Source organism: Cherax quadricarinatus, chromosome 73 (assembly GCF_038502225.1).
Source record: "Cherax quadricarinatus isolate ZL_2023a chromosome 73, ASM3850222v1, whole genome shotgun sequence".
NCBI classification, from domain to species: domain Eukaryota; kingdom Metazoa; phylum Arthropoda; class Malacostraca; order Decapoda; family Parastacidae; genus Cherax; species Cherax quadricarinatus.
In genome coordinates, this window is record NC_091364.1 from 22,299,338 (window position 1) to 22,312,835 (window position 13,498).

Genomic DNA, 13,498 nt, shown 5'->3' on the forward strand with positions numbered 1-13,498 from the left:
GAATGTGGTGCCTTCACCGCCAGGAGACAAGCCGTATCCTTTCCTGAAGCGTTGGTGAACATTGTGTTGGCAATTTTTTCCATGTTCGGTTTGTCCCAGTGGGAGAGTTTGTGCTCTTTGGGACGAACTTGAGATTAATATATCAGTTAAGTAAATATGTCAGTTATACAATTCTTTACCTCTGAATGCATATACATACCTCCCAGCCATCACCGCCGCCGCCCAGCCACCAGCACCACCGCCAAGCCACCGCTGCCGCTCAGCCACCACCGCCGCTGCCCAGCCACCACCGCCACCCAGCCACCGCCGCCGTCCAGTCGCCACCGCCGCTGCCCAGCCACCGCCGCCGCCGCCCAGCCACCGCCGCCGTCCAGCCGCCGTCCAGCCGCCACCGCCGCTGCCCAGCCACTGCCGCCGCTGTCCAGCCACCGCCGCCGCCGTTCAGCCACCGCCGCCGCCGTTCAGCCACTGCCGCCGCCGTCCAGCCACCGCCGCCGCCGTCCAGCCACCGCCGCCGCCGCCCAGCCACCGCCGCCGTCCAGCCGCCACCGCCGCTGCCCAGCCACCGCCGCCGCCGTCCAGCCTCCCCCGCCGCTGCCCAGCCACTGCCGCCGCTGTCCAGCCACCGCCGCCGCCGTTCAGCCACCGCCGCCGCCGTCCAGCCACCACCGCCGCCGTTCAGCCACCGCCGCCGCCGTCCAGCCACCGCCGCCGCCGTCCAGCCACCGCCGCCGCCGTCCAGCCACCGCCGCCGCCGTCCAGCCACCGCCGCCGCCTAACCTAACATCACTCAGCTCAATCACTGACTGGGAGTCTTGGGTTGAGTCAGACACACTCAGTGTGAGACAAGACATTGTAGGGAGAGGTTGTGCGTCACTGCCTCCCATCACAGTGTGTGAGACAAGACGCTACTCTGATATGCTTCCATTATTTCTCAAAGATTTCAAGAATACAACACTTACTGTATTATAATACATCAAAGAGCACAGAGAATTGTGAATGTATTTCATTATGACTGAATATGTACTTAAAATACTGATGTTGATGTTGTGGAGAGTCACCCATGAATGTTACAGTGTTGATGTTGTGGAGAGTCACCCATGAATGTTACAGTGTTGATGTTGTGGAGAGTCACCCATGAATGTTACAGTGTTGATGTTGTGGAGAGTCACCCATGAATGTTACAGTGTTGATGTTGTGGAGAGTCACCCATGAATGTTACAGTGTTGATGTTGTGGAGAGTCACCCATGAATGTTACAGTGTTGATGTTGTGGAGAGTCACCCATGAATGTTACAGTGTTGATGTTGTGGAGAGTCACCCATGAATGTTACAGTGTTGATGTTGTGGAGAGTCACCCATGAATGTTACAGTGCTGATATTGTGGAGAGTCACCCATGGATGTTACAGTGTTGATGTTGTGGAGAGTCACCCATGGATGTTACAGTGTTGATGTTGTGGAGAGTCACCCATGGATGTTACAGTGTTGATGTTGTGGAGAGTCACCCATGGATGTTACAGTGTTGATGTTGTGGAGAGTCACCCATGGATGTTACAGTGTTGATGTTGTGGAGAGTCACCCATGAATGTTACAGTGTTGATGTTGTGGAGAGTCACCCATGAATGTTACAGTGCTGATATTGTGGAGAGTCACCCATGGATGTTACAGTGTTGATGTTGTGGAGAGTCACCCATGAATGTTACAGTGTTGATGTTGTGGAGAGTCACCCATGGATGTTACAGTGTTGATGTTGTGGAGAGTCACCCATGGATGTTACAGTGTTGATGTTGTGGAGAGTCACCCATGGATGTTACAGTGTTGATGTTGTGGAGAGTCACCCATGAATGTTACAGTGTTGATGTTGTGGAGAGTCACCCATGGATGTTACAGTGTTGATGTTGTGGAGAGTCACCCATGGATGTTACAGTGCTGATGTTGTGGAGAGTCACCCATGAATGTTACAGTGCTGATATTGTGGAGAGTCACCCATGGATGTTACAGTGTTGATGTTGTGGAGAGTCACCCATGGATGTTACAGTGCTGATGTTGTGGAGAGTCACCCATGGATGTTACAGTGTTGATGTTGTGGAGACTCACCCATGGATGTGACAGTGTTGATGTTGTAGAAATTTATCCATGGATGTGACAGTGTTAGTGTTGATGTTGTCACTGGTCGCAGCACATCAAGGTAAGACCTGTATTAATTACAATTATCAAGGACCACAATGGGAATAAGTCAGTGTACGCCCTGGGTTATCCTGGTGGGTAATTTACACTATGTATGCTAATTGTACTTATGTGTACTTGTACTTAAATAAAGTTACTTACCATGGTCTCCCATCATGTTGCCTTGACGCAGGGACCCAGAGCTAGGTACCCTTGTATCCATAATTTTTAAAGGTGTGGAAAGGTAAGCCAGTAGAAGGTCTCTGTCAGATGACCTAGACTTTCCACTGGCTTATTTTCATAGTGGTCCTTGTAATATTTTATTATTTAAACTATAAAAGTTAAAATATTTAAGTAACTCATGTGAATGAAAATCAGTAACAATAAGACGAGATATACAAAAACCTACCAAGCCCGTGGTCTGGTAGGTAAACCTCTCGCTTCACACGCTGAGTGTCTCTGGTGGAAACATTGGGAGTGTTTCCTTACACTTGTCCTGTTCACCTAACAAGCAAGTAGGTACCTGGGTGTTAGTCAACCATACAATAGAGCGGGAAACCAATGTGAAGGACCTGGGAGTGATAATGTCATAGGATCTCACCTTCAAAAACTACAACAATGTATATACAACATCTGCTAGGAAAATGATAGGGTGGATAATAAGAACCTTCAAAACTAGGGATGCCAAGACTATGATAATTCTCTTCAAATCGCTTGTTCTCTCTAGGCTGGAATACTGCTGTACACTAACTGCCTCCTTCAAGGCTGGCGACATTGCCGACCTGGTATAGGTATGATAAAATACCTAAATTACTGGGAACAGTTGAAGTCCCTTAATTTGTACTCCCTGGAAGGCAGGCGAGAAAGATAAATGATAATATACACATGGAAAATCGTAGAGAGACTAGTCCCACATCTGCACATGAAAATCACTATAGGAATTACCAACAGACCCCTGACTGTCTTCATGAAGGTACAGGACAGGCACTTAAAGTCAATACCTGATCAGCCTGTCTGTGGCTCGTGAGTCAGTTTGCGTGCTGCCAGCAGTAACAGCCTGGCTGATCAGACACTGATCCACCACGAGTCCCTCAAAGCAGAGGGACTGATTACCTCAAACTTCTCATCTTCCACCGTCCACCTGAGGAAGTTACGTCTCCACAATAAAGATTCTCAAGTGTTACACAAGTATCTAATTCCTTAATTTGTCGGGTTTCTAAATCATTTAGATCACTTCTTCAGTAGGAAACTTGATCTCTACCCCCATGGAGTGATGGACATGTGGGCCAGCAGGTCCCAACACCAACAGCCGGGTTGAACAGACAATCAGTACGGATGCTTGGTCGGGCCATGATAAATTTGCAGTATAATGCAGACGGCAGGTAGAGCACAACCCTCCAGGCAGTTACCATCCTCCTTTATGCTCAAACCGTAATCCTTTAAAAGTTTTGCACTCTGTCAGATAAGATGTGTTCGGATTTTTAACTTGAAGAGTTAGCTACTTAGGACAACCCACATTTCTTGGTGTTATCTTAGGTTCTCTATACATACGCTGCTATGTATGATGATGTATGTAACTGTATTTGTGTATATCTGAATAAACTTAGTTACGAGCCACCCAGGATAACCCAGGGTGAGGAGAGTTAGCCACCCAGGATAACCCAGGGTGAGGAGAGTTAGCCACCCAGGATAACCCAGGGTGAGGAGAGTTAGCCACCCAGGATAACCCAGGGTGAGGAGTGTTAGCCACCCAGGATAACCCAGGGTGAGGAGTGTTAGCCATCCAGGATAACCCAGGGTGAGGAGTGTTAGCCACCCAGGATAACCCAGGGTGAGGAGTGTTAGCCACCCAGGATAACCCAGGGTGAGGAGTGTTAGGAACCCAGGATAACCCAGGGTGAGGAGTGTTAGCCACCCAGGATAACCCAGGGTGAGGAGTGTTAGCCACCCAGGATAAAGCAGGGTGAGGAGTGTTAGCCACCCAGGATAACCCAGGGTGAGGAGTGTTAGCCACCCAGGATAAAGCAGGGTGAGGAGTGTTAGCCACCCAGGATAACCCAGGGTGAGGAGAGTTAGCCACCCAGGATAACCCAGGGTGAGGAGTGTTAGCCACCCTGGATAAAGCAGGGTGAGGAGTGTTAGCCACCCAGGATAACCCAGGGTGAGGAGAGTTAGCCACCCAGGATAACCCAGGGTGAGGAGAGTTAGCCACCCAGGATAACCCAGGGTGAGGAGTGTTAGGCACCCAGGATAACCCAGGGTGAGGAGTGTTAGCCACCCAGGATAACCCAGGGTGAGGAGAGTTAGGCACCCAGGATAACCCAGGGTGAGGAGTGTTAGGCACCCAGGATAACCCAGGGTGAGGAGAGTTAGTAACCCAGGATAACCCAGGGTGAGGAGAGTTAGCCACCCAGGATAACATAGGGTGAGGACAGTTAGCCACCCAGGATAACCCAGGGTGAGGAGAGTTAGCCGCCACGGATAACTCAGGGTGAGGAGTGTTAGCCGCCCAGGATAACCCAGGGTGAGGAGAGTTAGCCACCCAGGATGACCCAGGGTGAGGAGAGTTAGCTGCCACGGATAACCCAGGGTGAGGAGTGTTAGTCACCCAGGATAACCCAGGGTGAGGAGAGTTAGCTGCCACGGATAACCCAGGGTGAGGAGAGTTAGCCGCCACGGATAACCCAGGGTGAGGAGTGTTAGCCACCCAGGATAACCCAGGGTGACGAGAGTTAGCCGCCACGGATTACTCAGGGTGAGGAGTGTTAGGCACCCAGGATCACCCAGGGTGAGAATTAGCCACCCAGGATAACCCAGGGTGAGGAGTGTTAGGCACCAGGATAACCCAGGGTGAGGAGAGTTAGCCACCCAGGATAACCCAGGGTAAGGAGTGTTAGGCACCCAGGATAACCCAGGGTGAGGAGAGTTAGCCACCCAGGATAACCCAGGGTGAGGAGAGTTATCCACCGAGGATAACCCAGGGTGAGGAGTGATAGGCACCCTGGATAACCCAGGGTGAGGAGAGTTAGCCACCCAGGATAACCCAGGGTGAGGAGTGTTAGGCACCCAGGATAACCCAGGGAGAGGAGTATTAGGCACCCAGGATAACCCAGGGTGAGGAGTGTTAGGCACCCAGGATAACCCAGGGTGAGGAGAGTTAGCTGCCACGGATAACCCAGGGTGAGGAGAGTTAGCCGCCACGGATAACCCAGGGTGAGGAGTGTTAGCCACCCAGGATAACCCAGGGTGACGAGAGTTAGCCGCCACGGATTACTCAGGGTGAGGAGTGTTAGGCACCCAGGATCACCCAGGGTGAGAATTAGCCACCCAGGATAACCCAGGGTGAGGAGTGTTAGGCACCAGGATAACCCAGGGTGAGGAGAGTTAGCCACCCAGGATAACCCAGGGTAAGGAGTGTTAGGCACCCAGGATAACCCAGGGTGAGGAGAGTTAGCCACCCAGGATAACCCAGGGTGAGGAGAGTTATCCACCGAGGATAACCCAGGGTGAGGAGTGATAGGCACCCTGGATAACCCAGGGTGAGGAGAGTTAGCCACCCAGGATAACCCAGGGTGAGGAGTGTTAGGCACCCAGGATAACCCAGGGAGAGGAGTATTAGGCACCCAGGATAACCCAGGGTGAGGAGTGTTAGGCACCCAGGATAACCTAGGGTGAGGAGTGTTAGGCACCCAGGATAACCCAAGGTGAGGAGTGTTAGGCACCCAGGATAACCCAGGGTGAGGAGAGTTAACCGCCCAGGCTCAGTACTCGTCCCCATCCTGTTCCTTATCCTCATATCAGATATAGACAGAGATATACATCACAGCACCGTATCATCCTTTGCGGATGATACTAGGATCTGCATGAGGCTGTCATCTGCTGAGGACGCGGTTAACCTCCAAGAAGATATAAACAAAGTTTTCCAGTGGGCAACGGTAAACAATATGATGTTCAATGAGGACAAATTCCAACTACTCCGTTATGGAAAACTGGAGGAGATAATAACTAGAACAGAGTATACTACTGACTCCGGCCATACAATAGAGCGGAAAAATAATGTAAGGGACCTGGGAGTAGTAATGTCTGAGGATCTCACTTTCAAGGATCACAACAGTGCCACGATCGCACGTGCAAAGAAAATGATAGGATGAATAATGAGAACTTTCAAAATGAGAGATGCCAAGCCCATGATGATCCTTTTCAAATCACTTGTTCTCTCTAGGCTGGAATACTGCTGTACATTAACATCTCCATACAAAGCAGGTGAAATTGCAGATCTAGAGAGTGTACAGAGATCCTTTACTGCACATATAAGTTCTGTCAAGCACCTTAACTACTGGGAACGCTTGGAAGCACTTGACTTGTACTCGTTGGAACGCAGGAGGGAGAGATATATCATAATCTACACTTGGAAAATCCTGGAAGGAATGGTCCCGAATCTGCATACTAAGGGAAAACACCATAAGTGTCCGGGGCCCAAGACTGTTCAACAGCCTCCCATCAAGCATTCGGGGAATTGCCAATAAACCCCTGGCTGTCTTCAAGAGAGAGCTGGACAGATATCTAAAGTCAGTGCCGGATCAGCCGGGCTGTGGCTCGTACGTTGGACTGCGTGCGGCCACCAGTAACAGCCTAGTTGATCAGGCCCTGATCCATCGGGAGGCCTGGTCATGGACCGGGCCGCGGGGGCGTTGATCCCAGGGAATAACCTCCAGGTAACCTCCAGGTAATCCATGGTGAGGAGTATTAGGCACCCAGGATAACCCAGGGTAAGGAGTGTTAGCCACCCAGCATAACCCAGGGTAGGGAGTGTTAGCCACCCAGGATAACCCAGGGTAGGGAGTGTTAACCACCCAGGATAACCCAGGGTAGGGAGTGTTAGCCACCCAGGATAACCCAGGGTAGGGAGTGTTAGCCACCCAGGATAACCCAGGGAAGGAAGTGTTAGCCACCCAGCATAACCCAGGGTAGGGAGTGTTAGCCACCCAGGATAACCCAGGGTAGGAAGTTTTAACCACCCAGGATAACCCAGGGTAGGGAGTGTTAACCACCCAGGATAACCCAGGGTAGGGAGTGTTAGCCACCCAAGATAACCCAGGGTAGGGAGTGTTATCCACCCAGGATAACCCAGGGTAGGGAGTGTTATCCACCAAGGATAACTCAGGGTAGGCAGTGTTAGCCACCCAGGATAACCCAGGGTAGAGAGTGTTAGCCACCCAGGATAATTCGGGGTAGGGAGTGTTAGCCACCCAGGATAACCCAGGATAGGGAGTGTTAACCACTCAGGATAACCCAGGGTAGGGAGTGTTAGCCACCCAGGATAACCCAGGGTAGGGAGTGTTAGCCACCCAGGATAACCCAGGGTAGGGAGTGTTAGCCACCCAGGATAACCCAGGGTAGGGAGTGTTATCCACCAAGGATAACTCAGGGTAGGGAGTGTTATCCACCAAGGATAACTCAGGGTAGGGAGTGTTATCCACCAAGGATAACTCAGGGTAGGGAGTGTTATCCACCAAGGATAACTCAGGGTAGGCAGTGTTAGCCACCCAGGATAACCCAGGGTAGGGAGTGTTAGCCACCCAGGATAATTCGGGGTAGGGAATGTTAGCCACCCAGGATAACCCAGGATAGGGAGTGTTAACCACTCAGGATAACCCAGGGTAGGGAGTGTTAACCACTCAGGATAACCCAGGGTAGGGAGTGTTAGCCACCCAGGATAACCCAGGGTAGGGAGTGTTATCCACCAAGGATAACCCAGGGTAGGCAGTGTTAGCCACCCAGGATAACCCAGGGTAGGGAGCGTTAGCCACCCAGGATAACTCAGGGTAGGGAGTGTTAGCCACCAAGGATAACCCAGGGTAGGGAGTGTTAGCCACCCAGGATAACCCAGGGTAGGGAGTGTTATCCACCAAGGATAACCCAGGGTAGGCAGTGTTAGCCACCCAGGATAACCCAGGGTAGGGAGTGTTAGCCACCCAGGATAACCCAGGGTAGGGAGTGTTAGCCACCCAGGTTAACCGAGGGTAGGGAGTGTTAGCCACCAAGGATAACCCAGGGTAGGGAGTGTTATCCACCCAGGATAACCCAGGGTAGGGAGTGTTACCCACCCAGGATAACCCAGGGTAGGGAGTGTTAGCCACCCAGGATAACCCAGGATAGGGAGTGTTAACCACCCAGGATAACTCAGGGTAGGCAGTGTTAGCCACCCAGCATAACCCACGGAAGGGAGTGTTAGCCACCCAGGATAACCCACGGTAGGGAGTGTTAGCCACCCAGGATAACCCACGGTAGGGAGTGTTAGCCACCCAGGATAACCCAGGATATGGAATGTTAACCACTCAGGATAACCCAGGGTAGGGAGTGTTAGCCACCCAGGATAACCCAGGGTAGGGAGTGTTAACCACCCAGGATAACCCAGGGTACGGAGTGTTAACCACCCAGGATAACCCAGGGTAGGGAGTGTTAACCACCCAGGATAACCCAGGGTAGGGAGTGTTAGCCACCAAAGATAACTCAGGGTAGGCAGTGTTAGCCACCCAGGATAACCCAGGGTAGAGAGTGTTAGCCACCCAGGATAACCCAGGGTAGGGAGTGTTAGCCACCCAGGATAACCCAGGGTAGGCAGTGTTAGCCACCCAGGATAACCCAGGGTAGAGAGTGTTAGCCACCCAGGATAACCCAGGGTAGGGAGTGTTAGCCACCCAAGATAACCCAGGGTGAGGAGAGTTAGCCACCCAGGATAACCCAGGGTGAGGAGAGTTATCCACCGAGGATAACCCAGGGTGAGGAGTGATAGGCACCCAGGATAACCCAGGGAGAGGAGTGTTAGGCACCCAGGATAACCCAGGGAGAGGAGTGTTAGGCACCCAGGATAACCCAGGGTGAGGAGAGTTAGCCACCCAGGATAACCCAGGGTGAGGAGTGTTAGGCACCCAGGATAACCCAGGGAGAGGAGTGTTAGGCACCCAGGATAACCCAGGGTAGGGAGTGTTAGCCACCCAGGATAACCCAGGGTAGGGAGTGTTATCCACCAAGGATAACTCAGGGTAGGGAGTGTTATCCACCAAGGATAACTCAGGGTAGGCAGTGTTAGCCACCCAGGATAACCCAGGGTAGAGAGTGTTAGCCACCCAGGATAATTCGGGGTAGGGAGTGTTAGCCACCCAGGATAACCCAGGATAGGGAGTGTTAGCCACCCAGGATAACCCAGGGTAGGGAGTGTTAGCCACCCAGGATAACCCAGGGAAGGAAGTGTTAGCCACCCAGCATAACCCAGGGTAGGGAGTGTTAGCCACCCAGGATAACCCAGGGTAGGGAGTGTTAACCACCCAGGATAACCCAGGGTAGGGAGTGTTAACCACCCAGGATAACCCAGGGTAGGGAGTGTTAGCCACCAAAGATAACCCAGGGTAGGGAGTGTTATCCACCCAGGATAACCCAGGGTAGGGAGTGTCATCCACCAAGGATAACTCAGGGTAGGCAGTGTTAGCCACCCAGGATAACCCAGGGTAGAGAGTGTTAGCCACCCAGGATAATTCGGGGTAGGGAGTGTTAGCCACCCAGGATAACCCAGGATAGGGAGTGCTAACCACGCAGGATAACCCAGGGTAGGGAGTGTTAGCCACCCAGGATAACCCAGGGTAGGGAGTGTTAGCCACCCAGGATAACCCAGGGTAGGGAGTGTTAGTCACCCAGGATAACCCAGGGTAGGGAGTGTTATCCACCAAGGATAACTCAGGGTAGGGATTGTTATCCACCAAGGATAACTCAGGGTAGGGAGTGTTATCCACCAAGGATAACTCAGGGTAGGGAGTGTTATCCACCAAGGATAACTCAGGGTAGGCAGTGTTAGCCACCCAGGATAACCCAGGGTAGAGAGTGTTAGCCACCCAGGATAATTCGGGGTACGGAATGTTAGCCACCCAGGATAACCCAGGATAGGGAGTGTTAACCACTCAGGATAACCCAGGGTAGGGAGTGTTAACCACTCAGGATAACCCAGGGTAGGGAGTGTTAGCCACCCAGGATAACCCAGGGTAGGGAGTGTTATCCACCAAGGATAACCCAGGGTAGGCAGTGTTAGCCACCCAGGATAACCCAGGGTAGGGAGTGTTAGCCACCCAGGATAACCCAGGGTAGGGAGTGTTAGCCACCCAGGATAACCCAGGGTAGGGAGTGTTAGCCACCCAGGATAACCCAGGGTAGGGAGTGTTATCCACCAAGGATAACCCAGGGTAGGCAGTGTTAGCCACCCAGGATAACCCAGGGTAGGGAGTGTTAGCCACCCAGGATAACCCAGGGTAGGGAGTGTTAGCCACCCAGGTTAACCCAGGGTAGGGAGTGTTAGCCACCCAGGATAACCCAGGGTAGGGAGTGTTATCCACCCAGGATAACCCAGGGTAGGGAGTGTTAGCCACCCAGGATAACCCAGGGTAGGGAGTGTTAGCCACCCAGGATAACCCAGGATAGGGAGTGTTAATCACCCAGGATAACTCAGGGTAGGCAGTGTTAGCCACCCAGCATAACCCACGGAAGGGAGTGTTAGCCACCCAGGATAACCCACGGTAGGGAGTGTTAGCCACCCAGGATAACCCACGGAAGGGAGTGTTAGCCACCCAGGATAACCCAGGATATGGAATGTTAACCACTCAGGATAACCCAGGGTAGGGAGTGTTAGCCACCCAGGATAACCCAGGGTAGGGAGTGTTAACCACCCAGGATAACCCAGGGTAGGGAGTGTTAGCCACCCAAGATAACCCAGGGTAGGGAGTGTTATCCACCCAGGATAACCCAGGGTAGGGAGTGTTATCCACCAAGGATAACTCAGGGTAGGCAGTGTTAGCCACCCAGGATAACCCAGGGTAGAGAGTGTTAGCCACCCAGGATATCCCAGGGAAGGGAGTGTAAGCCACCCAGGATAACCCAGGGTAGGCAGTGTTAGCCACCCAGGACAACCCAGGGTAGAGAGTGTTAGCCACCCAGGATAACCCAGGGTAGGGAGTGTTAGCCACCCAAGATAACCCAGGGTGAGGAGAGTTAGCCACCCAGGATAACCCAGGGTGAGGAGAGTTATCCACCGAGGATAACCCAGGGTGAGGAGTGATAGGCACCCAGGATAACCCAGGGAGAGGAGTGTTAGGCACCCAGGATAACCCAGGGAGAGGAGTGTTAGGCACCCAGGATAACCCAGGGTGAGGAGAGTTAGCCACCCAGGATAACCCAGGGTGAGGAGTGTTAGGCACCCAGGATAACCCAGGGAGAGGAGTGTTAGGCACCCAGGATAACCCAGGGTAGGGAGTGTTATCCACCAAGGATAACTCAGGGTAGGGAGTGTTATCCACCAAGGATAACTCAGGGTAGGGAGTGTTATCCACCAAGGATAACTCAGGGTAGGGAGTGTTATCCACCAAGGATAACTCAGGGTAGGGAGTGTTATCCACCAAGGATAACTCAGGGTAGGCAGTGTTAGCCACCCAGGATAACCCAGGGTAGAGAGTGTTAGCCACCCAGGATAACCCAGGGTAGGGAGTGTTAACCACCCAGGATAACCCAGGGTAGGGAGTGTTAGCCACCCAAGATAACCCAGGGTAGGGAGTGTTATCCACCCAGGATAACCCAGGGTAGGGAGTGTTATCCACCAAGGATAACTCAGGGTAGGCAGTGTTAGCCACCCAGGATAACCCAGGGTAGGGAGTGTTAGCCACCCAGGATAATTCGGGGTAGGGAGTGTTAGCCACCCAGGATAACCCAGGATAAGGAGTGTTAACCACTCAGGATAACCCAGGGTAGGGAGTGTTAGCCACCCAGGATAACCCAGGGTAGGGAGTGTTAGCCACCCAGGATAACCCAGGGTAGGGAATGTTAGCCACCCAGGATAACCCAGAGTAGGGAGTGTTATCCACCAAGGATAACTCAGGGTAGGGAGTGTTATCCACCAAGGATAACTCAGGGTAGGGAGTGTTTTCCACCAAGGATAACTCAGGGTAGGGAGTGTTATCCACCAAGGATAACTCAGGGTAGGCAGTGTTAGCCACCCAGGATAACCCAGGGTAGAGAGTGTTAGCCACCCAGGATAATTCGGGGTAGGGAGTGTTAGCCACCCAGGATAACCCAGGATAGGGAGTGTTAACCACTCAGGATAACCCAGGGTAGGGAGCGTTAACCACTCAGGATAACCCAGGGTAGGGAGTGTTAGCCACCCAGGATAACCCAGGGTAGGGAGTGTTATCCACCAAGGATAACCCAGGGTAGGCAGTGTTAGCCACCCAGGATAACCCAGGGTAGGGAGTGTTAGCCACCCAGGATAACCCAGGGTAGGGAGTGTTAGCCACCCAGGATAACCCAGGGTAGGGAGTGTTAACCACCCAGGATAACCCAGAGTAGTGTTAGCCACCAAGGATAACGCAGGGTAGGGAGTGCTAACCATCAAGGATAACCCAGAGTAGGGAGAGTTAGCCACCAAGGATAACCCAAGGCAGGGGGTGTTAGCTACCCAGGATAACCCAAGGCAGCATTAGCCACCCAGGATAACCAAGGGTAGAAAGAGATAGCCACCCAGGATACGCCAGGGTAAGGAGTGTTAGCCACCCAGGATAACCCAGGGTAGGGAGTGTTAGCCATCCAGGATAACCCAGGGTAGAGAGTGTTAGCCAACCAGGATAACCCAGGGTAGGGAGTGTTAGCCACCAAAGATAACCCAGGGTAGGGAGTGTTATCCACCCAGGATAACCCAGGGTAGGGAGTGTTATCCACCCGGGATAACTCAGGGTAGGAGTGTTAGCCACCCAGGATAACCCAGGGTAGAGAGTGTTAGCCACCCAGGATAATTCGGGGTAGGGAGTGTTAGCCACCCAGGATAACCCAGGATAGGGAGTGTTAACCACTCAGGATAACCCAGGGTAGGGAGTGTTAGCCACCCAGGATAACCCAGGGTAGGGAGTGTTAGCCACCCAGGATAACCCAGGGTAGGGAGTGTTAGCCACCCAGGATAACCCAGGGTAGGGAGTGTTATCCACCAAGGATAACTCAGGGTAGGGAGTGTTATCCACCAAGGATAACTCAGGGTAGGGAGTGTTATCCACCAAGGATAACTCAGGGTAGGGAGTGTTATCCACCAAGGATAACTCAGGGTAGGCAGTGTTAGCCACCCAGGATAACCCAGGGTAGAGAGTGTTAGCCACCCTGGATAATTCGGGGTAGGGAGTGTTAGTCACCCAGGATAACCCAGGATAGGGAGTGTTAACCACTCAGGATAACCCAGGGTAGGGAGTGTTAACCACTCAGGATAACCCAGGGTAGGGAGTGTTAGCCACCCAGGATAACCCAGGGTAGG

The 13,498-nt window shown here is 52.5% G+C and overlaps 1 protein-coding gene across 1 annotated transcript in view; it reads left to right on the top strand.

Annotated features, from left to right (window-relative positions):
* The first annotated feature begins 1,302 nt into the window (after positions 1-1,302).
* LOC128701089 (roundabout homolog 2-like) overlaps positions 1,303-13,498 on the top strand; it is a 66,181-nt gene continuing 53,985 nt past the window's right edge. Inside the window, exon 1 of the mRNA XM_070100640.1 lies at positions 1,303-2,188. Coding sequence (XP_069956741.1) covers positions 2,137-2,188 — 52 coding nt within the window. The 5' untranslated portion in view covers positions 1,303-2,136. The remainder of the gene's footprint in view (positions 2,189-13,498) is intronic.